This window comes from Rhodamnia argentea, chromosome 4 (genome assembly GCF_020921035.1).
Source record: "Rhodamnia argentea isolate NSW1041297 chromosome 4, ASM2092103v1, whole genome shotgun sequence".
NCBI classification, from domain to species: Eukaryota; Viridiplantae; Streptophyta; class Magnoliopsida; order Myrtales; family Myrtaceae; genus Rhodamnia; species Rhodamnia argentea.
Window position 1 is genome coordinate 12,979,476 of NC_063153.1, and position 22,682 is coordinate 13,002,157.

General features: G+C 42.8%; 3 protein-coding genes, 1 non-coding gene and 1 pseudogene across 8 annotated transcripts; 2 read left to right on the forward strand and 3 right to left on the reverse strand.

Annotated features, from left to right (window-relative positions):
• Positions 1–2,999: 2,999 nt before the first annotated feature.
• On the forward strand, positions 3,000–6,486 carry LOC115746665 (guanine nucleotide-binding protein subunit gamma 3). 4 transcript variants are annotated; one of them, XM_048277467.1, is made up of 7 exons: positions 3,000–4,074; positions 4,218–4,415; positions 4,802–4,854; positions 4,981–5,025; positions 5,102–5,146; positions 5,922–6,191; positions 6,231–6,486. In XM_048277467.1, exons 2-7 carry the CDS (start codon positions 4,269–4,271, stop codon positions 6,373–6,375), a joined length of 705 nt encoding a protein of 234 aa, XP_048133424.1. In that variant the 5' UTR covers positions 3,000–4,074; positions 4,218–4,268; the 3' UTR covers positions 6,376–6,486. The 4 variants fall into 4 exon arrangements, with proteins under 4 accessions (XP_048133424.1, XP_048133425.1, XP_030538389.1 ...); XM_048277468.1 differs by having other exon boundaries at positions 3,001–4,074; positions 6,237–6,486; XM_030682529.2 differs by having other exon boundaries at positions 3,006–4,074; positions 5,922–6,486.
• An 851-nt stretch (positions 6,487–7,337) lies between these two features.
• LOC115746742 (subtilisin-like protease SBT1.8) lies at positions 7,338–11,182 on the reverse strand. Its single transcript, XM_030682642.2, has 3 exons — positions 10,461–11,182; positions 9,134–10,168; positions 7,338–8,398 (listed from the first exon to the last, which is right to left on the reverse strand). The coding sequence occupies exons 1-3, from the start codon at positions 11,086–11,088 to the stop codon at positions 7,728–7,730; spliced, it is 2,334 nt and encodes a 777-aa protein (XP_030538502.1). The 5' UTR covers positions 11,089–11,182; the 3' UTR covers positions 7,338–7,727.
• A 4,254-nt stretch (positions 11,183–15,436) lies between these two features.
• Positions 15,437–15,518, forward strand: TRNAS-GCU. The gene has a single exon. It is a non-coding gene; the product is annotated as a tRNA-Ser (tRNA).
• Positions 15,519–16,619: 1,101 nt separating this feature from the next.
• On the reverse strand, positions 16,620–18,858 carry LOC115746767 (RING-box protein 1a-like). 2 transcript variants are annotated; one of them, XM_048278211.1, is made up of 6 exons: positions 18,639–18,858; positions 18,484–18,534; positions 18,332–18,391; positions 16,948–17,019; positions 16,783–16,848; positions 16,620–16,748 (listed from the first exon to the last, which is right to left on the reverse strand). In XM_048278211.1, the coding sequence occupies exons 1-5, from the start codon at positions 18,793–18,795 to the stop codon at positions 16,811–16,813; spliced, it is 378 nt and encodes a 125-aa protein (XP_048134168.1). In that variant the 5' UTR covers positions 18,796–18,858; the 3' UTR covers positions 16,620–16,748; positions 16,783–16,810. The 2 variants fall into 2 exon arrangements, with proteins under 2 accessions (XP_048134168.1, XP_030538540.1); XM_030682680.2 differs by having other exon boundaries at positions 16,620–16,848; positions 18,639–18,857.
• Positions 18,859–19,425: 567 nt separating this feature from the next.
• LOC115746709 lies at positions 19,426–20,754 on the reverse strand (annotated as a pseudogene).
• Between the last annotated feature and the right edge of the window lie 1,928 nt (positions 20,755–22,682).

Sequence of the window (22,682 nt, forward strand, 5' to 3'; positions counted from 1 at the left end):
AGCTGTCGCGACCTAAAAAAAATAAACACGTTTATTTTCGGGCTAATGGATTATCGGGTTAATTAATTAACTAACCTAACTCGGACTCTCCCAAGTCCATACCAAATCGCAACTTAAGATTCAAATAATTAACATGCAACGTGTTTTGAATTGGAGTCGCCACTAATCATTTTCGGTAGGTTGATTAGAAACCTAAATAAAATAGCGGGAGAAAACTATCTTATTTCCGCGAACCGGAGATTTTGAATTCGGGGATTTGGTTACGTCAGATTTCTCTAACGCCCTTTCGGTACCATTTTCATGAAAAATATTTGATTTGGCAATTTTGATGGATTTTACTTGAAATTCAAAGATGCAATTTTTTTGGTTTTTTCTTCTTTTTTATGGGGATGTAAAACATTGAACTTTGTACGATATACACCATTGGTGATTTAGAAAGAAAGAAAATGCAGCCAATCACGAGTATTTATAAAAATAAATTAACATGTAATAATGCTAAAATTTGGAACATGTGGCATGTCTAAAATAAACAAACAAATATTCAAACCAAACGATTACATTTTTGTAGATCGAGATGGAAATGATTACCTTCTATTACACAAAATCTTACTCACATACACGTTATAGTTCCCTTCAAGATCTCGGAGTGGAAGAACGCGGCTGTCGTCGAAAATGGCAAGCAATGGCCTTGTTGGGTTGCGAGGGGCAAAATATGTGTCGGGACTCGTCGAAGATGATGCTCGACTAAAACACTTTTCTTCACTCTCGAATTTTCTCTTTTGATTTTTCTCAAGAACTCTCTTTTTCCTCTCTAAAAATTCCTCTCAAAAACTCTCTCAAAACTCTCTCAATTCTCTTCCACTCTTCCTAAAAAACTCTCTCAATTCTCTTCTACTCTCTCTCTCAATTCTCTTCCACTTCCCCCCTCCTAAAACTCTTCTCAAGAGCTCTCTCTTTTATAGGCAAAGTTCTTCATCCTTCATTCTTCACCTTCATTTCTTCACCTTCCATCTTCATCTTCTCTTCTTCATCTTCATTTCTTCACCTTCCATTTTCATCTTCCCTTCTTCATCTTCATTTCTTCACCTTCCATTTTCATCTTCCCTTCATTATCTTCCCTTCATCATCTTCCCTTCTTCATCTTCTTTTCATTATCTTCCCTTCTTCATCTTCTTTTGGTATTTGCACATACGGTCCCGAAGTTCCAAGTATTTGCAATACGGTCCCCGAAATTTTAAGTATTTGCAATACAGTCCTTGAAGTTTCAAATCTTCTCGGTGTATTTTTCCATCCCGTGCCTAGTCTAGACGCATGCTAAATTAAGTGTTCTGCTTGCCCGATTATATGTCAATGCAATGTACGCTAAAAATAAATATGTGAGATGATTTTTTATAATTTTTATGCAAAAAATAGATTAATCAAAATTTAGGCGTCAACAGCATTGTTCAACTCTTTGATAACATGTAAAAATCAAAAGCTATGCCTTGTCTATATATTTAAAAAACACACACACGCAAATACTCATATATAATTGCAAAAGTTCATTAATATCTTGGATTATGATGGAAATGTCAAAAGTTACTTTACTTCCTTTTCTTAAGGAGGCGGTTATAATGTTTTGTAACATAAATGTTCCATTTGTTTCGCGAAAATGAATGATTTGAATAAGTAATTTTTTGAAAATGATCAATTGTATCACTTACAAAAATGAATAACCAGAAAAATATTTCATCGTCCACAAAAATATTCAGAAATAAATTGTTATTGGCAATAAAAATATTTTTCATTAATTGATTATTTCAAGCGATATAAGCTATTATTTTTGTGAATACATACATACCATCTTTTCCACGTGTAAAAAGGTTTTAGTTCACCGGTCGGCTCCATTTCGCCTATGAGTTTGGATATTGTGAAATTGGAAATCTAGTAGCACGTGGAAAAAAAAATGATAATTCATTAGCACTAAGCTTTATCAAGGTTTATTAACACAAAATAAACTGTAATATGTAGATAACAATAAGAGTAGTAGCCGGATCTCTTCGTTCTTATCTCAAAATTATGGAAAATTAAAATAAAACAAAGTGTCATGTCTACTTTTATGTATTTTCATAGGAGATTCTCACAAAAGTTGTGATCCTTACATGTTTGCCTTTATTACATTCATCTGTGCATGATATGAACGATTTTTTTTTTTTCCCTTTTGCATAAGCGAGCATATGGTGTCCAGGTCCGATTCACGCGATTTGACCAGTCCACCTCACCGGCGATCTTAGGAGTGTACTACAATATAACCGTCTAGTGCATTCAAAATTTTACCCCGAAAACACTCCGGGCAAAACTATATTCTCGAAATACTATATGATATCACGGCATTAAACATTTTTGGGCGGAGGTTCATGGTTATATGCCATTTATGCAGCTACTATCTGCTCACACATCTTATGCTTGTCGAAATTGTCTATTCAAAGCTTTTTTTGGACAGATTTCAATAGTCAATTCAAATGGACTAATCTACTGGGGCCATGTCCTGTCGCTCTTAGGGGACATCGTGGGTCCTACGTAGGCACACTTCTCCATCAACGACTAGCAGCTTTATTTTATTTGAATAAAACCCCTAGATTTCTAGCCCCTTTTTTTTTAATAATTAATACCATTATCAACACTCGTCAGTCAAAAGCTGAGCAAGAGTTCTATACTCACATTCAAAATTTTTATAACCTCTCTAGAAGGAACGCGACTCCGTGCAAATGGGCTTGTAATATAATAATGACTACCAGGATTTGACTTAGGACAATATTTAATCCAATAACATTTAAATCTACACCTAATAATTTTTTTGAAATACGGATAATATAATGTTCTAGATGTCTAAATTTGTTTATTTGAATGATTTCACATGCTTGCCGATTGAAAGTCCGAACAATTTAGGCTGAATGTAAGTGGGTGAGCTTGATTTGAATCTCCACAAGACCTGTGCTGTCTTCCCTTCTCCTGGCTCATCACCCCATATGCTTTTTCCTCGAGCTGAGGCTCAAGTTCGAATCTTTACTGCGGAATGAAAGAGCCCACTATCGGTTTTTTCGGTTCTTGCTTCTTTTCGTTGTGTTTTCCTTTCTGGGTTTGTAGGATCAATTAATTTGATAAACCAATTTCGTCTCAAAATCAGAGCTTGATTCGTAAAACCACCCACCCCAGAACAGAACAGTCATCTCTCTCTCTCTCTCTTCCTATCATACGCACACTATCTCTCTCTCTTACGCAGCTTTCACGTGTCGTCTGAGGTACGATCATCGTGCTTTCCGCTTTTTCCTCCTGCACTGAGAAGAAGAAAAAATAAACGCAAACGCAGACGCATTCACATCACATTTCAGAGCGAGGGAGAGAGAGGGGGAGAGAGCGTTCTTCTTGGTTCTTTCCTCACAGTTTCATTTAGTTTCTTTATTTGAAAACAAGAACTGTCAACTCTTCCTCAGAGGAAAGAAAAAAGAGAAAATGGCGCCGTACACACGCTTGGGTTTGCAGGCCTTTTTCACAGCCGTCTTTACTACTACTGATTTACTGCAACTCCTACTTCTTCTTCTCCAGAACCACTGTCATTACCATTATTAAAAGCAAGGGAAGGGTAAAAAAAAAATGGGGGGGAAAAAAGAAAACAGAACCCAGTTTCTCCGGTTGTTTTGTCTACAGAAAGATCCGATCTTTCTCCATTTTTCGGGGGCTAATCGGTTAAAATTGATCGAAAGAACTGTTTGTCAAGAACCCCATTTTGCGTTTTATTAAATTTTGTAGGAGCACAGAGAGAAAGTTGAAAAATTTCACAACGCAATGCAGTGCGAGTGAAGTGATTTGCATTCATTTATTTTTTGGCACTTTGCATTAAAACACTGCCGCTTTCAGCCCCTGCCATGTCCTGCTGCTTCCGCAGAGATCTTTTCGGGCTGCGGGTCGTATTTGTCCCCGTCAGATCCCGCTAATTACCTCCCCTGCCACTGACCTTTTGTATGCCCCCATTGCCATTGCCATTGCACTCATTCAATTTCTCTCACCAAACGTTTATTTCCTCATCTTCTTCTGGTTTGTCACCCTACTGTTCACAGCATTATTGTTCACTTGGTGTTTCGAGTGTTGTCATTGTCATTTCTTTCTTATATTTTTCTTTTCGTTATCGTGGTTGTTGTGATCTTGTGTATTGTTTGAGTGTGTGTTTTTGGGCTTACAGAATCTTCCATCGGTTTGATTTTGATTCAAGTTGAAAGTGCGGACGTTGGATGGCTGCTCGGCCAGGCTGCTCGTCGTCGGTGCCGTCGCTGCCGCCGCCGTGCCCAAAGTCGCCGCCGGAGTATCCGGACTTGTATGGGAGGCGCCGGGAGGCTGCGAAGGTGCAAATGCTGGAGAGAGAGATTGGTTTCCTTGAGGTGGGTCCTCCCCTTTTCAAGTTTTTGGCTTGGTTCTTGTTTTTCGTTTTACTTTACTCTTTCAGTTTTGCTGTTTGGAGTTTCTTATTTGAGCATGGCTTACTTTTTGTGTCATAAAAAAGAACAAAGAAAAGAGGAAACATTTTGTGATTTGGGGAAATGGATTTGTTGCTTGCTGTGATTTGTGTGTACAAGTATAAGAGAGCTGAGACAGATCCTTGGGAAGCAAATTGTGGTGGAGAAGTTTTAATTGTATATTAACCATTGTGCCGGATCATCTTCACTTGTTCTTTCTCTGTTTTTCCCCTATATTTTCAGTAATTTTTCCTGGAAAACTCCATGGTTATGTAATCTTAACAATTGGGTGGAATCTCTGCTTGGAGCAGGAGGAATTAAAGTCACTTGATGGACTTCAACCAGCTTCTAGATGCTGCAAAGAGTATGCCTAATTCGCAATTCCTTGTAGCGTACCTGACATAGACAGTTAATTACAATGTTGATTGGAAAGCTCGCTCCATGTCCATCAGCTTACTCTTTCGTCTGTTTGAATGTGGTGGCCTTGCAGGGTTGCCGATTTCGTTGTGGCAAACTCTGAACCTCTCGTACCGACGTAAGATAGTTGGATTATGGAACCTGTGATAGAATTGAGATGGTATTTTTATCCTTTTTGGTTCAATTTTATGCAGACACCAGAGGGGAAATAAATCCTGCCGCTTTTGGAAGTGGCTCTGGTAGGATTTTCTTTTTTGTATCGTTGTTCTTCAATATCCTTGTCGATGGCCTTGGTGCTTTTTTCTTTTGTGCGTGAATTGCTTATTTTAATCTATACTCAGATGCTTCACAAGAATCAGAGTGCATTTGATTTTCCCATATTCTATTGACATGTTGACGTGATATTAGATTCACAGCATTTGGACAGCTTCGATTGAGTTGAATTTATGTTTCGTAGTGTCATTTGGTTGCAAACAGAAGATACATTTTTTGTACTTGCCATACCGTTCTATACAATTAAAAAATATATAGAAGATTGATCACTGTAGAATGCTGCATAAATTTGCCTGTATATTATGCTAAACTGTTGCGTCGTTTTGGTAGCCTATTCAACCCGTCTCCCTGTAAAAGTGCATAACAATAACCTCTCGAATCTTTCAGTTTTAGTTCTCATAAGTGATCCTTTCGCGAACTGTCTTCATCCAAGGTTGCGTTATCTTCAGATATTACATGCTGAACTCTGTTAGCTGTTTTTGTTATTTCCTATCATTTTATCATGACAACAATCATTTAAAAACTAGGGGAAGAAGCTCATCTGGTCATAAATACTTTTTTACGGAGAATATTATCTGCAGTCGCCTTTTTTGTGAATGTTGGTCCTTAATATACGACCTTGAGGACATAATTCAAATGCTCATTGGGAAGGACAAGACGACTTCTTTTTTCCAATAGAAGTTGAACTGTCAACTTACGATAGTTCCTGACATACTGAGGTTTTGCTCCTCGGCTTTGCAGCGGAATGTCGTGTTTTAGCCTCTCCTGGGTTTGCTGCTGCTGCTGCTGCTGCTATTCTGCGTGCCCGGTTCATTTAGAATTGCCCTGCAGCTGCAATTGCAACTCATGCAGCCCATGTAAATGTTGCTCGTGCCCACGTTGCTCAGTACGCAAGTGTCGGTGTTTCTCGTGTCCCAAATCTGATTGCTGCAGAGGCATCTCTTGCTGTAGTAGGTGCTGTACCTTTTCCTTTCCTTCTTGCCCTAGTTGCTCTTGCTGTTCCTGGCCTAGTTGCTCTTGCTCTTGCTGTTCCTGCTGTTCCTGGCCTAGTTGCTCTTGCTCTTGCTGTTCCTGGCCCAGATCCTCTTGCTGTTCCTGGCCTAGTTCCTCCTGCCTTAAGTGCCCAAAGGTAAGCGGTTGTTTCAGTTGTAACTGTAAAGATATATGTTGTGACCCTTGCTATTTATGTTACTAGCACAGAGTTTTATATGAATATTCTCGGTCTTGTTCCTCCTCAAGCCATATTTGAGTCGTTCCTAAGAGAATGTGGAAAGGTCTGATGAAGATATCAAAATAGTTGAATTGGCAAAGTGTCCATTGGCTAATTTGTGCTATCATGGATGGAGTCCATCCATGATAGCACAGAGCAACCCCGGGTGGCAGATTCATACTGAACTACCTATCTGGTTACTAACATGAATCTGAGAAACAGGGGAGTTAGTTAAGCACCTTCACGGCTTTGAAGGCATAGGCGAAATTCCAACACGTCACTGAGCTGATTTGTGCGCTTGTTTTCATTGGTTAAGGCTTAACCGGTAGCTTGCCTGGTCACAGTTATTGTTTCCCCGAGATTGTCGTGGCGATCGCGAGCTAACAGATTACTCATTCGAGCTGCTTGACCGTGGCATGTTGCTCTGCTTCTTGAGCCTACTCACACTCGAATGGTTATCTGCGATAGCGTATTTAAGTAACGTTTGCAGTTCGGCGCAAATAGAAAAGACGGGACCGAAATTTCCAGACAAACTTTGAGGATTCAAACTAAACAGAGGACAAAGGGCAACTTGGCTTCTCATATGTTGGGATAAGGTCAGGGCCTGGACCGATTTTCAGGTGGGGTACAAGTCTAGTGAAATTATGGTACGACCCAGATGATTATTTTTTTTTTTTTCATATTTTTGGACAATTTCATGCTGATTCGTATCTGAACAAAGAAAAAAACATATATACATTTGAAGTGAGAGTATGTCATTCTGATATAAACGCTCATGAGTCACTTTAGTACTTGCAGGATTGAACTAAGATAATAAAAATAATCAGACAGGTGGTGTCGTTCTCGATACCTAGGAATTTGCACAAAAAAAAAAAAACACGTTCTCATGGTCCTTTCCTTCCCCAGAGCACAAGGCAGAACGGTACATCGTGCCTGGCTTAGAGCCATTGGAACATTTAACGATAGCCTCCAAGCAAATAAGCACACAAGTAAACACAATACTATGAGGTGCTTCCGGAAAAGGAAAACTTCCTTATCGGTCCCAGAGTTTCCTTGTTTTGAGGTTTGTTAAAAAAAACAAAGACCTCAGGTCTCACGCTTCTGTTGCATCAAAGTACAAATTTCACTCTTCCTTCCCCCCTTCAATCCTAGACTACATATGGAATTTGCTAGTTCAATGGCAACACGGCACGGCATGGCGTCGCATTGATTCCGCCCTAGTCGGTTGAGAAAAAAGCTACTTTCAGTCATTAGTAGCAGCAGAGCTCGTAACTGAGCCAGTCGAGGGGAAAGTCGAATCGCCGCTCCGGAAAGCCCTGAAAAACATCTAACTGCACTCAGCTCACCAACTTGGTCCAAGCATAGGCCACCGGACTCCTAACTTGGTTCTGGGCATTGCTCCAAACAATGCTGCCGAACTCCGACCTTGTCATCGGGTTCGTGCCCTTCTTCGAGACGAAGGTGACAGTGTAACTCCTCCTGTCCCCAACGTTCGGGAAGACGAGCTTCATCGGCTTCACCATCACCCCAACCGTCGACGGGCCCGTGACCGACACTTCGTATGTAGACCCTGCGGGCCCCACGTTGGTCAGCTCGCGAGTGTACCTCACGACCCTCTTGTCCTCGAACACCACCGAGAACGACGGGTAGTTGAGCTCGCCAGGGTCGGAGAATTTACGGGAGCAGGTGACGTTGGGGCGCTTGACGATGGCTTTCACATGGTCGATGGTGTAGTCTAGGGAGCAGAGAAAGGCGATGTAGTCTTCCGCTGCAAGGTCGTACACGAGGCCGGGAGAGAGGGCCTTCTGCGGGTCCACATGGCCCGAGCCATGAGCCCAGGGAGTGGAGAACGCGCCCCCGGCGGCGTCCCGGAGAGGAGACCTGGTGTTGTCCAGGACGTAGGCGGAGGTCATGAGAGCCGACTTGATCGCGCTCGGGCTCCAATTCGGATGGGCGGATTTGAGCAGCGCCGCGACTCCGCTTATGTGCGGGCACGACATGGATGTACCTTAAAAAAAAAAAAAAAAAAAAAACGGTGAAGCGTCAATTCGGTTCATCAAATTGGGACCACCCTTCTCCCTTATTTATAGACTTTTGAGAAAGATAAGCCACTATCATCCATTGAAGGTGGTACCTCTTAGCCGGTCTACGTGCAAGCCACAACCTAGCCTTTTTAATGCTCAAGCAGACTCAATACATTAAAGTAAATAAATAGAGTACACCCAACTACAATTTTTCTTCACATGTCGAAGTCACGTTGCGACAGTGGTGTCAAACAAATGAATTGGATCGAGTTTGGGTTAAATCGAATATGGTTTGACTTATATCGACCTATTGAACCCGTTTTGGACCATTTTCATATTATACAAATCTGGCAACCCTTCGACCCAAAAAAATAAAAAATTTCTAATGATCCATATCCGATCCGACTCATATCCGACCCGATGTATATTGTTAAAACACTTCAATATTAAAATCCAGTTTAGTAAAAATTGTTACTTACACATTTTTAAAGGTATATGCAATGCTAATTTTTTTTTTATATAATTTACTTAGCTAATCCATTTATGACATTTTTAAAACACATTTAGAGCCTATTAAGTTTCTAAATAATACATTTATGACTCACTTTTAAAAACTATAGTAATCCATTTACGACCCACCACCGAGAAATTCTAGACCCATTTTGCCAGAAATGTGAGAAACTTCATTAATGAAAGATCTAGCCGTTAGGCTGCCATACCTGACATTATGTTGAACAGGGTCTTCCGCTTATCGGACTCCAGCCCGGTGGGCCCCACCGCCTCCGAGTAAGCGGCTAATATGTTAACCCCGGGCCCAATCACGTCCGGCTTCAGTATCTGCGGTGTCACCACGTTGGGCCCCCGGGAGCTGAATGCTGCCACCACTGGCGACGGCCTGACGTTCACCACCGTCCCTCTGAAGCTGAGCACCGCCGTCGGACTAGCGTCGCTCTTCACGTACTCCCTTATCACATCCCCCATTTTCCTCCCCACTGCGACGGCCGGGATCAGGTGGCTGTCGGCCACCAGTTCCTCCCCGTTCGCAGCCGTGTTCGCAAGTATCATCCCCAACCCGCCCGCTTCCCGCACCACCTCGCCTTTCTCAACTCGGGCATTCACCCCCCGGTCGCACAACACCACCTTCCCACGCGTGAGGGCTGGGTTGAGCGACCCAGGCAAGCACAGGTTGCTCGAGCTATTAGACCCTCTGTTATAAATCACCGCCACGGGATTATGCCCCATCCTAGGCCCTGAATAGAGCGACACTCCGGCATAGCGCTTGCCGTTGCCTAGCAGGGCATATGCCGGAAAATCACGATCAATTGTTCCGGCGCCGACGGTCATGATCCAAGGTGCTGTATTGGCGAGTGAAGCCCTCGCCGGCCCGCTGTTTCCAGCCGAGCAAGAGACAAAAATTCCCCTCTCCATGGCAGTGAACGCGCCGATGGCGATCGTGTCGCGGTAATACGGGGCGGACCCGCCACCGAGGGAGAGCGAGAGGACGTCAACACCATCGAGGATGGCTCGGTCCATCCCCGCGAGGATGTCCGACCCGAAGCAGCCAGAGCTCCAGCAGACCTTGTAGGCGGCCACGCGTGCGCGCGCGGCCATCCCGCGCGCCCTCCCGCTGGCGTACCCGAGGAGGCTGGCGTTGGACACCGGCGACCCAGCCGCGGTGCTCGCCGTGTGGGTCCCGTGCCCGTCCTGGTCTCTCGGCGACTCCACTTCCTTAGGCTTCTTCACGATATTCGCACCTTCAATTTACCAAAACGAAACGAAAAATGATCACCCAGAGACTCAAGAATCGTCCGATTATCATTCAATCAAGCAATTTTCTGAGAGAACCAATTCCATGATCATTTGATTTTCTGCAGATCACCCATTCCAAACACGAACGACATCCTTTCAATTAGAATCCGGTTCGTTCTTACTAAAAATTGAACCGCACTACAGTAATTTCTTACTTACCTCGGCACAAATAAACAAAGAAAAAGAGAAAATTAAAGCCAAAAAAAATGATTAATCGTGAAATTAATGATTAATTACCAGAAGCCATGTGATACCCCCTGGAGAAGAACCGAGCTCCGATTAGCTTCTTGTTACACGACTTCGGGCTAAAGTCCGGGCCCGGTTCACACACGCCCTTCCAACGGGCCGGCACTTCGGGCATGCCGGAATCGTCGAAGCTCTTCGACTCCGGCCAAACCCCCGTGTCCAGGACCCCGACGATGACGTCACCGAAGGCGCGCCGCTTCCCGCTCGGGCCTTCCTGCGGATCCGACAGGCCGAGGTCGTTGGAGATGCCGAGGAACTCCGGCGTCCGGGTGGTGTGGAGGTCGTAGACGGTGTCCTCGTACACGCCGAGGACGGAGGCGGACGCCCGGAGCGAGTCGGCCTCGTCCGGGTCGAGGGAGGCGGCGAAGCCGTGGAATGCGGCGTCGTAGGTGTAGAGGAGGGGGTCGGAGGAGGAGGTGGCGGCTTCGTCGTCAGAGGAGGAGGAGAGGGAGTGAAGGTTGGACGCGTACCAGTCGCGGCGAGTGGCGAAGGAAGGGGGCATCTGGTGGTGGTTCATGTGGACGATGTACGTCTTCTTCGCCGCGACTGAGAACAGGAGCACTGCCAGGCATTGCAGAGAAACAAGCGAGTAGACGCGGAGGTTGGCCATGGACGCCATGGCTGAGAGAGTGAAGACGCAGTGGCTAAGAAGGGGACAACGTCAGAGAAAGAGGAAGATGATGGGAAATTAGGAAGGAAGGAAGGAAAGAGAAAGAAAGAGAAACGCTCGTGTCGGGGTTATATGTCCAGACCGTTGAGAGAAGGGGCTTGGATTTTCATCTTATTACGCATATGCCATTGTAGCCTAAAAGCATGACCCGTCCCATGACCTTATTTACAAGTCCTGACTATGTATGGTACATTTTTAAGTCACGGTAGGTAAAGTTTATATTTACATAAAGCGATCCATTGACATGATGACTAATTTGATGAGGATCTTTCTAGAATGATTTTTCACCCTTCCTAAATTCAGCATTTAGTTTTTTTTTCAGTCGCGAAATTTGATACTTCATTTTGCAATGTCTCGGGGTTTCTATAATTCCCGATAGTGTCTTAGGCTTTTAACCGGGACAGGTTACTTTTATTTTTACTGCGTGATGGTAATTTTTTAAAAATGAATGAATAAATTCATGTCGATGAAGTTTGTTTTTGTAAGATTTTTATAATTAAGGAAAATTATTAAAAAAGTCTTAAACTTATTGCATTTGTGTCAATTCACTTCCAAATCTTTCAATTGTACCAATTTCGTCAAAATCCTTTAGATGATTTGGTAATGTAATTCATTCGGCCAATTTTAACAGAAAATTACTAACGTGGGTGCCGACAATCCTATATGACACAGCCAAGACCGAAGCGGACAAAATTTATTAATATTTAATTAAAATTATTATTATTTTTCTTTTTTTTCCTTTATCTACCGGTTGTTGGCCCTCGCCGAAGGCCAACGACCTCAAGATAGGTCGCCCTCGCCGAGCTCGACGAGGGGGGGACCTCGTGAGCCCTCGCTTGAGGCTAGCAGTTGCCCTTGGCTGGTCACCGGCAATTGCCAAGATTCGGTGACCAGCGAAGGAAGAAAAAAAAAAAAGAAAAGATATATATAAATATAAAAAATTTATTGAATTTTGTCTACATCAACCCTGGTCGTACCATATAGGACTTCCACATTAAGGATCTTCGATCAAAATTGATCGGATCGGATGGAGTACATTGGTAAAATATGAAAATATTTAGTTGGCATAATTATTTTATTTAGGACTGAATTGATACAAGTGAATTTTTTTGGGTAATTAACGCACGAGTAACTTTTTCATCTCAATGACTCTATAGAAAATTTTGACAAAATGAAGGGGCAAAATGGGGAACTGGAGAATGGCACCGTACAGGGCGGAGGAAGGGGCATGATGTTGTCGTGTAGCGCGTGGGGACGAGATCACGGCAATTCAGGGGTTAACGGCTACCTCCTTTCCTTCTTTCTTCTTTTTTTTTGTTGTCTTCTTTCGGCTCCGAGTCAACAGTTTTGACCGGAACGGCCCAATCCAAGTGCGGCTGTACCCGCCCCCCAATCCCTCACAGGCTCAGCTCGTGCATGCCCTGCGCTTGCCACTGTCCACCACGCGCATTTGGCGCGTGATTTTCCCCCACCCGCCCCCCAGGGGGTTACATTATTCTCGCGTGTTCCAAAGCTTGGCTTTTATTACGAGAACTTGTTGACGGTTGTTTCGAGATCACTCTACAGTTTACGAAAATTGTACAGTTTAATGCATTATTAATGTCTCGAGGGTTGCACTATTAGCTCATAAATAACACTTGTATTGTTATTCTATCGTGTCCCGACTTTTTATTCATTATAATCTTCTCTTTCCCCTATTATCTTGAAATTAGTTGCAACATCACTCCGCGCACCAATTTCGACCAATTTCCAACCAAAGACATGCCCGGTGCAACTCAAGCTAAGGTGAATTTACTTAACTTGAGTCGATCTCACATGGAAAAACAGCTCGGGCGAATCCACACTCTCTTGGGTTGTGCGGTCTCGATTGAGGAAGGATTCACCCTTGTCCGGATCGCACGATATCCAAGTCCAACTAAGGCAAACTAGACCTCATCGGGAGAGCTCTCTTTCTCCAAATATACAAACGGAGAAATAGACGTGAGAGCGCCACCATCGAAAACAGTCTTGTTGAACCACATCATGGCGACCTTGCTAGCGGTGGCCCACGGCCATTTGCATAAGTCGATTGCCTTTCCCCGACCTCTAAGTTTCTCCTTCTCAACATATGGACCAAAAAGGCTTCGAAACTTTAGCTAAGGTGGAATTTTGGGAGCGAAATCAAGTTCAACATTCGACTTGGTATGATCATTAGGCGCGTGCTGCTCACTGACCAAGCGAGGTGAGTGGCAGGAAGAGAGAGTCAAAAGAAGGTTGAAGAAAGGAAAAGAAAAGTGAAAAACAAAAACAAAATCGATCATTTCACGTGGGGTGGGGCGGGACGGGAAGGGCGAGTAGAGAAACAATAACCGCGAATGGTGGCGAGGATGGAGGCCATTTTGGCATTTGAGAGGCGCCCCTTTTCTACTTTCACTGACTCCTACTCCCTCCAGCCGACATCCATATTCATTTCAATGAAACATAATAACCACACACACAAAAAAAAAAAAGGTTAAAAAAAAACCAGCAAGGTTGACTTGTAATATAAAATGAAAAATCAAGAAATGCTGTATAATCGCATCGATAAAATGATCGAACGTGACCGACTTATTCAAAACTTTTAATGTGTCCAATGCGATCCATAAATTTTGAATATGTGTCCAGTTTAGTGCCCGGATCAAATAAAAATGTCCAATGCCGTCGACCCATTAATTCAACTTCAATGACAATACCGAGCATTTTCATATGATTCGGGGACTAGGTTGAATATATATAAAAAGTTTAGGGATCGCATAGAACGCGTTAAAAGTTCGGGGGCCAAATCGCATATCGAGCTAAAGCCTAAGGACCACGTGAATAAATCAAAAGTTCATGGACTATATTGCATATTATGACAAAGTTTGGACACCATTTTGCATAAGTACCCCCTTTCTTTATGGTTAAATTTATCCTGTAAAGTGATCAAAGACCTAACTTTTAAAGGGTCTCTATTAAGTTTTCATAACGAGGATGTTCATGTATCGCGATGTGGCGGTGACGAGAGTGTTAGGATTCGGCGCATAATCACGGCAAAGTAAAGCGTAAAACAGCAAGAAAGAAAAATCGAGACACGAGGTTTTATCCCGGTTCACCCTTAAACTAGAGTTATGTCCAACGGAGGATTCCACTATAATTAGCATCTCGCACCTCTCGTTACATCCCTCAATTACAAGAGAAAAAAGAATATATATATTTAGTATCAACTATTCATGAGTTCAAGCACAAACTATTAATGAAAAAATACGGGTTTAAATCGTAAAAACCCTTTGGTGTCCATGGGGCGTTGTCCCCTTGATCTCCGATCCGCTCAACGTGAAACAGGACTCATGTGTTTTTATATCGTTGGTGAGTGTGAATTACACTCCAACAGAGAGAGGCCGCTCGAATACTATTGGATGTCCTCATGAGGAGAGGCCCAACCTCCACCGCCTTCATCCACAACCTAATTTTAACACCACCCCACGCGAGAAAAGCATCACTAATTAACTATCATAAGGGGACCTCGAGTGTGTAAAGGCTACATTGTGTCCGTCCTTCACGGTTCACATGCTATATAGAATATCAATGGTGCATGATCACCAACTACATCACCTACTAGTATTTGGAACATCACGGGATGGTCATTTTATGTCTAACTTGGGATGCGCACTTGGAAAGAGAGGTGGCCCTTGCCAAATCACTTGTAATTGCAAATTAATTATATGGTCCGTCCTAACTTTGGATCGAATTTTACGGCACATAAGACAGATGTATAGTTGGTTGCCATGGTCAGCTCCCCAAAAGGTTCTCATTTACCCTAAAAAAGAGTTGGCGTGGGGAGATATCGTATGGTTATTATTTTTCTTTCCCTTTCCAAAACTACCTCACTAGTTTTTCGATTTTGCCCTATTCATCGGTTTTGCCAATAATAACCCGGACGTGCAAGTCACGTGCAAAATATATGTATGAACAAACTCTTATTCTTAAGTCGTGACATGGATCAAGGATCACTTCGTGAGTTTGAAATAGCGCGTGAGAAGAGAATCAAATAAATTAAGTGATTGATAAGCATGAGAGTACACATCTAAAGTGACGATAATGACAAGAAAAATTACATTAGTATTGCATTTTTGCGCGTGTCGTGTGGACCTAGCGACCACATGGCCCTTGATGGGGCATGGCGCATAAGCAATGATCAAAATTTTAAAGATCGGCGTTCGTTTTCATTTAACGGTCGACGACATTGGTGTGCCAGAAAATTAAATTAAATATATTTAATGTCAGCATGTGTTATCCAATCGTCGCTTTGGCCGAGTGGTTAAGGCGTGTGCCTGCTAAGTACATGGGGTTTCCCCGCGAGAGTTCGAATCTCTCAGGCGACGTCTCTCTCTCTCTTTTTCTCTATTTTCCTTTTGTAGTTTTGTCTCTCACTTCCCCTGTTTTCTGTCCTCAATTCAATCTCGTTTTGTTCAACTTTCTCCATACGACATGTTTGGAGTCGAAGCGGACTTTCAAGTCTAGCATTGGGGACCACATGATAATGCACAGCCTTTGTCAACTCGCAAAGTTTCTCGAGGAACCATCGGTTCCCTCTAGTGATGACCGGTTCGACGGAACCGGCGGTTCCGGTTCCAAAAAAAGGTGGAACCGGAACCAGCCCTTGAAGAGCCGGTTCCGGTTCCGGGTTTGGAACCGCCGGTTCCGGGCCTGTTTCGGTTCCGGTTCGGAACCATCGGTTCCAAAGCCCAAGTGCTCTTTTCACTCAACTTACTTCCTTTTTTTTTTTATTTATAAAACCGGGTTGGAACCGTGGGCCCGGTCAACGGGCCGGTTCCGGCCCACGGGTCCATTTGGCCACCTCTAGTTCCCTCCCTTCCAGGACATAATGGAAGGTTACAAGACTTCAAGCTGTCAACTACGGCACCCGCATTTCCGCAGATTTGTCAGTTCGCTTTCTATGATGACTGGAATTCGATAGTATATACATGACACCGAAGAGCAGCATCAGGAACTCGAGGGTAACAAAGAGAGCACCGATGCTCATTCATGATAGGTTTCATGCCTCAATAGAAGGAGCATAGTGGCTTCATTTGTTTTTCAAGGAAAGACGAACCATTTAAAAAACATTTTCCTAATAATAATCACTTTTATCACTTAAAATAATTAATCACTTAAAAATATTTTCATTATCAATAACAATTTATATCTAAATATTTTTGAATATGATATTTATTTTTTGGGTAAAGATCGAATATGATATTTTTTGTTCATACTTTTTTGAACGAAGAGATAAAAGCGATCATTTTTAGAAATTTTTTTTTTGAATTGTTTTTTTTTAGGGTAAAGAGAATATTTGCTGAATTGTTCATTTTCCACAAAACAAATAAAGCCTAAAAAGCACCAAATCTCAGCCCAACATCTAAAGTAAGATCATGTAACATAAGTAGAACCCCGACAAAGCAGCACGTAGGAGAGAGAGAGAAAGAGCGAGAGAGATATTCACATTAATCGCAAACCATGTTTTCTGATCACTCTCCATCCAAAGAAACTCCAACAGGGGGAGGGGGGAAGGTCACAGGGCTGAGACTAAAATGTTTCGCCAGATCAATATATTGTTCCTTCTGACTTCAGTGCAGAATCTAAATAGCAGCATAACGATGTCGAATGGAAGGCCCTAATGACCATACTTCTGAAATTCCCACTCGCTATTATCTGTAGAATGCAAAGGCACAATGAAAGATCAGACCAGATACCTAAACAATTCAGCAATGTGTAATTGAAGAGAGACGGAGAACCCAGCTTGAAACATACCCAATGGACACACTTGACGAGTCTTGAGCCATCGGCTGATGCAGTGAAAATGAAATGCGTGGTTGCACACTCCTATATCATCAGGTAGAGAGATCTGATGAGCCAAGGAAACGGTACCAGAGATAACTAAAGAATAATGGACCTTTCTTTTGCTCTTCGAAAGAACAATCGATCTTAAATAATTACAATCATCCAACTATCATATGATGGTAGAAACCTAGATAGACTAGAATTGAACAATAGAATCATCTTCATGGTAATCAAGTTTCATAAAACAGGATGAGAAGCTTGTCCATGTAAGTGTGCCTTCGATGATTGAGATTTTACAACTATAACTAAAGAGCAAAAAGGGTACCATCAGATGATCACTCTCAAAAGACAACATACCGTAATGTAGTACTTCCCAGTTAGAATACTAAGCGATTGACCCCCAAGCACCCAGAAGTTTTTTCTCTTTTGTTGGTCAGAGAACCCAGGAGTAATGGTTCATAATAAATGTTGCAAACTAACTCTTACTGATGGTGCAGTACGGGACATCTTAGATAAGGAAATGGATGGTGCCCTCACATGGAAAATTTCAGCAAAGGAAAGTAGCCAATATGCCAATATAAACTACAAACACATGCAGTAATGAAAAAAAAGAACTGATCGCAACGAACTCTTACTCTTCTGAGAGCAAAAAGTGCGCCTTTTATTTCTAATTTCCATTCTGCTTATATCAATCATGGTGAGTGTTATTCTTGTGAGGCGAAGTGGACTGTTGGTAAACATCAATTTAATTGGGTACACACCTTCTTAAAAAGCTAAAATTTCCAAAAGGGGGAATATGAAAAGGAAAATAAGCCCAGAATGATGGGTATCAAAACCTTCAAAGACGTTCATTCTGCCGCGTCGAACCCTATACAGAAGGACGGATCTAATTACTAAGTCTTCCGTTGATAAGGGATTGAAACAAAGACCGAAGCAAATAGACACAGAAATCTTCACAATTAGGAAGGATAGCATTTTCAATCACAGAAATCTTCACACCAGAAACTGCACTTTAGTATAACAACAGACCTTTTATAACTTCCCAATGAAACACGATAATGACTGTGTTCAAATAGGAATCTAGATTACACTCAAAGAACACCAGTATGCTCATATGCTAAACAGTAATTGATATAACCCTCTACATGATTCGATTCGAGAACATCGGTCAAAACGACTACACTTAATTATAATCTCGATGCTCCAACCTTCACTGCTCATCATCATCAATTAAATTCCAAGTTTTGGCATTAGCGCAATCCGCTAATTCCATCGCTAAACAGTAAACATCTAACGACCGCAGCACAAGATCCTGGCGCCCAAACGGACATAGAATTGCGAAATCAACGCTTACCCCAAGCAACCGTGCACTCCTCACTAGTAGCGCTCGCTTGATTGGCTTGGCACTCAATGCCTGATGACAAGGAGCAAAACACAGCCTTAGAAATCACAAACAATCTAAAGAGCTTCAAAAGCACGTCACCGAGGTAGCCGCCAAGAACTCACATAGATCCATGATGTGGTTCCTGCAGATAGCGCAGTTGTCCACGACGATATCTGTGACCATCAGCAGAGGGGGAGAGGGAGAGATAGATTCAATACCCAATGCTCATAAAGCGATAAGAAGCAGAGGGAATAGGGTTAGGGTTTGAGGGAAGTACCCCAGGCCCAGAGCGAGACGGCGTTCCACTTCTTGATCTCGAACCGCTTCGGTTTTCTCGATGACGACGACGACAACGACGACGGAGGAGGAGGGGCGGCGCTGCTCGACGCCTCGCCGACGGGACTCATCGGCTCGTCGGAGTCCAGAGTCGCCATGGTCTTTAACAGATTCAGAATGACGGAGAGTGAGACAGAGTCTTGAGACTTGAGAGATTCGGAGAGTAACGCGGGCCTGGGGCAATTTATAGGAGTTGGCCAATGGCCCCGACCCCGAGGCCTTGTTGGACTTTGTATAAAGATGGAGTCATCCTTACCACATAACCATCCCTCCCACTACTTCATTAGTTCACGATGCAGCCATCATGACAAAGGGATCCCATCTTCCCTTAAATTCCGTTTGTTTCACGAAGGATAAACGCTTTAAAAAATATTTAGGGAAAATTTCAATTAAGGTCCTCAAGTGCCCCGATTTTTTCAAATAGGGGTCCGAAGTTGATTTTGTTACAAATAAGGGCCCGAAGTCCTTTATTTGTATCAAAGAAGGAGCCTGATTTTTGTCTTTTTCTCTTTTTTGCAATTTTGTCTTTCTTTTTCTTCTTTCCTTTGCTTTTCATTTTTTTCTTTCCCTTTTTTTTTCTTTTTCCCCTCCCCTCCCCTCCCCCAGCGGCAACTGTCCACCATTGACGTCTGCTTCTCTCTCTCTCTCTCCCTCTCTCTGCTCGTCCACACACTCTCTCTCTCCAGTCTGATCTCCAGCATAACCGGCATGTGAAGCGGAGCAAGATATTGCAAGAATGCATTTGCATACTCTGCATTGGATTAGTCTTTCTGCTGGGTACACTTAAAATTCTCTCCATTTTTGTTCTTCGTTTCACCGATTTCCTGATTTCTCCTTCTCGGTCATCGAATGTTCAAGGACTTAGTCATCCTTAGGCTTGAGAGTCCCTCTTCTCTCCCACCGACCCGACCCGTCTCCTTCCCTTTGCTCCAGCAACCTCCCGACCTCCCCCTCACCCGCCTGCGCCGCCACCTTCTTCTGCGCCTCCTTCGCCTTGAGCGCCTGCAGCTTCGAGTGGTTGTAGTACGCAACGCGAGCTCGTACTCAAACAGGTTCACCGGCGTCACCGTGTCATTGATCACCGACCACGAGAAGGCGATCAGCAGCTAGTCTTTCACCACGCCCGCCACGTTCATCGTCAGCGCCGAGGTCTTCCCAACGAGTAGGAACACTGCCAGGTTGAGCGCGAACGCGCAGAGCGAGTTGGTCCCGAAGACCAAGAGGTCGGGCCGGAAGCTCAAGGACTTGACAAGCACCAAGTGCTCCATGAAGACCCACGACACGAGCAGGAAGACGAAGCAACACAGCACAACGTAGTATAGCGATGTGATGGGGTTTAACTGAATCCCCTTGGAGGTGAGTAGGATCTGGATCAGGACCAACCTCGTGGCCTCGAAGGCGATGGCGCCGAGCTGGAGGGTCACGCCCCAGGCGTCGAATTGGCTTCGCTGTAGGCGGCTACGCTGAGCGAGATCGACGCCACATTCAGCATGGTCTGGGACTTGAAGGTCTCTCTCTTAAGCAAGACGCCGATGGGGTGGACGGCGACGGGCATGAGGGCCTTGAGCATCTGGATGAAGGAGACGGTCCACCATTGACGTCTGACCTCCGGACGCCACTGAGGTCAAAAACGACAACAACCGCAGTCTCAAGTTTCTGTTTCCTCCAAATATTCTTACTCTCAGCGATGACGTGAACATGATCAGCGTCTGGCTATCGTACTTGCAGTACTGGTTGGTTGTTGCGTCCTCCATCTTCTTCCTGTACACCGACGGGAAGAACTTCTTCAGGAGCGACGGCCGGCGTGTCTGCTTTTTTTTCTCTCTCGCTCTCTCTCTCCTTCTTTGCTGGTTTTCTTTGAATCTCAAACAGGTGAAAATGAAGAGATAGAGACTTGCAAGAGATCAGACTGGAGAGAGAGAGTGTGGACGACTAGAGGGAGAGAGAGAGAAGCATACATCAAGGGTGAACCGTGGCTGGGGACGGGGAGGGGAGGGGAAAAAGAAAAAGAACAAGAAAAAGGGAAAGGAAAAAATGAAAAGGAAAGCAGAAAAAGAAAGATAAAATTGCAAAAAAAAAAAAGAAAAAGACAAAAACCAGGCCCTTCTTTGAAACAAATAAGGCATTTCGAGCCCTTATTTGAAATGACGTGCACTTTGGACCCTTATTCGAAAGAATGAAGGCACTTGAGGCCCTTAATTGGAATTTTCCCAAATATTTATTTAAAAATGATTGATTATATCGTATAAAATAGCAAATTAAAGAAAAATATTTTCATTGCCGATGACGTTTTGGCTCCATCCGTTCTGCGAAAAACGATCACCAGAAAAATGTTTTCTAAATTTTTTGGATGAAAAATACATGATTTAAGGAAAATTTTTCCATTAATGAAAAAAAAAAAAACACCATCAAAAGTGAAGAAAATGATTTCTTATTTTTGAAAACCATTTTCCCTATCTTTCCTTGCTCCGCTTCTTCATCTTCCTTTTCTCTTTAGTTATTTTAATAAAACATTGTTTTTTTCCTTTTCTTTTTAATTTTTTTTATTTCTTTTTTTTCCTTTTTCCTCGGCCTACGAGCCTCGAGCTCGCCGGATCCCGCAGGCTTGGGCTCTCTAGTGACCGTTGCCGGCCGTTGTGGTGGAGGAAGGAAGAAAAAGAAAAGGAAAGTGGAAAGAGAAAAATAAAAAAAAATAATTAAAATTTCTACTTTTTTAAAAAAATAAAAAATAAAATATTAAAATGGGTGCACGAAAGGAAAATCAAATTCAATTTTTCATACTAAATGACGAAAATATTTTCCAGTTAATTTTTAGGATTCAGTCGAACACCGAAGAATATTATCATTTTCTTGGAAAATGACTTCGATTGAGCCCTTCACGAATAAATATTTTCATGAACGATGAAAATGCTCATCATTCGTTTATTTGTTAGAACAGCACAAGCGATCGTCTTTTAAAAAAAATGTATTTTTAAAAATATATATTTTTCGAGTAACGAATGCACTCTCGTATCGTCCGGCTCCTAAATTTTCAAACTCGTCCACCACGGGAGAGCGCCGCGACGCAAAACTACAAGAATTTGGAGGACGAGCTCCCCTTCGTGGCCCAGCTCTTTCACTTGCTCCGGCGTGTTTTCCCCTCTGCCTTGCCAACCCTGATTAAACCTTCGTCTTCCTAAGAAGGCGGTTCGGATGTTGAATGCATCCATCCCCGTAAAACAACTTCACCCCTTTCTTTTGTCGCTTTCACGTTTTTGTCGATTAGGCCCGTCCGGCTAATTTTGGCCTGGAATCGCTGACATGAAGCCGGCCGTCCTTCGCGACAAGGTCGACGCCGACCGGAAAATCTTTAATAATGTTTTAAAATTCTTTCAATTTTTTATATTAATTTATTTTTTTTACATTTTCACTTTTTTATTCTTCCTTTATTCTTTTGCTCTTTTCCTTCCTTTTTTTATATTCTTTACTACGGTCGGCGAGGGTCGCGGCGCTCTCTAATGACAATAAGAAAAAGAAAAATAACTAAATATTTCGTAAAAAATATTTAAAAATTAAAAGATTGTCTACGTCAACGCGGAGCGTGTCACATAGAATGGCCAGCGTCCGTGTCGGCTATACCCGGCCTAAATCAGCCGTATGGACTCAATTGGTAAAAAGTAAAAAAGGTTTAGGATTCAATTGTCACGATTAGAAGGTTGAAGGCAACATTGACAAATGTGTAATAAATTTAAAACGCACGAATATGATGATCCAAAAACTTAGACATTGCTCGTATGCAAAGCTTTATTGTACTTTAATGCATATTCTTATGTAAAAGGACACTATTTGCCTACTTAAGTACATTTTGAACTTAAGAATGTATACGTAAATCGTCAGTGCAATTGGTAATGGGCTTTTGGCAAAAAATGTGAAGGAGGGTACACAATAATGGATGTCATTATTATGTGCGTGCGCTTTCTAGTAGGCCTAAGAGCATCGAATCATT

Excerpts from the sequence above, each read along its gene's own strand:
- LOC115746742 (XM_030682642.2), bottom strand. The coding sequence starts at position 11,088 with ATGGCGTCCATGGCCAACCTCCGCGTCTACTCGCTTGTTTCTCTGCAA. Across the intron at positions 10,169-10,460 it reads GGGGTATCACATGGCTTCTG|GTGCGAATATCGTGAAGAAG; the intron begins GTAATTAATCAT and ends GGTAAATTGAAG. Across the intron at positions 8,399-9,133 it reads CCTGTTCAACATAATGTCAG|GTACATCCATGTCGTGCCCG; the intron begins GTATGGCAGCCT and ends TTTTTTTTTAAG.
- LOC115746665 (XM_030682529.2), top strand. The coding sequence starts at position 4,269 with ATGGCTGCTCGGCCAGGCTGCTCGTCGTCGGTGCCGTCGCTGCCGCCG. Across the intron at positions 4,855-4,980 it reads GCTTCTAGATGCTGCAAAGA|GGTTGCCGATTTCGTTGTGG; the intron begins GTATGCCTAATT and ends GTGGCCTTGCAG. Across the intron at positions 5,026-5,101 it reads TCTGAACCTCTCGTACCGAC|ACACCAGAGGGGAAATAAAT; the intron begins GTAAGATAGTTG and ends AATTTTATGCAG.
- LOC115746767 (XM_048278211.1), bottom strand. The coding sequence starts at position 18,795 with ATGGCGACTCTGGACTCCGACGAGCCGATGAGTCCCGTCGGCGAGGCG. Across the intron at positions 17,020-18,331 it reads GGAGTGCACGGTTGCTTGGG|GAGTGTGCAACCACGCATTT; the intron begins GTAAGCGTTGAT and ends CTGATGATATAG. Across the intron at positions 16,849-16,947 it reads TCGTCAAGTGTGTCCATTGG|ATAATAGCGAGTGGGAATTT; the intron begins GTATGTTTCAAG and ends TGCATTCTACAG.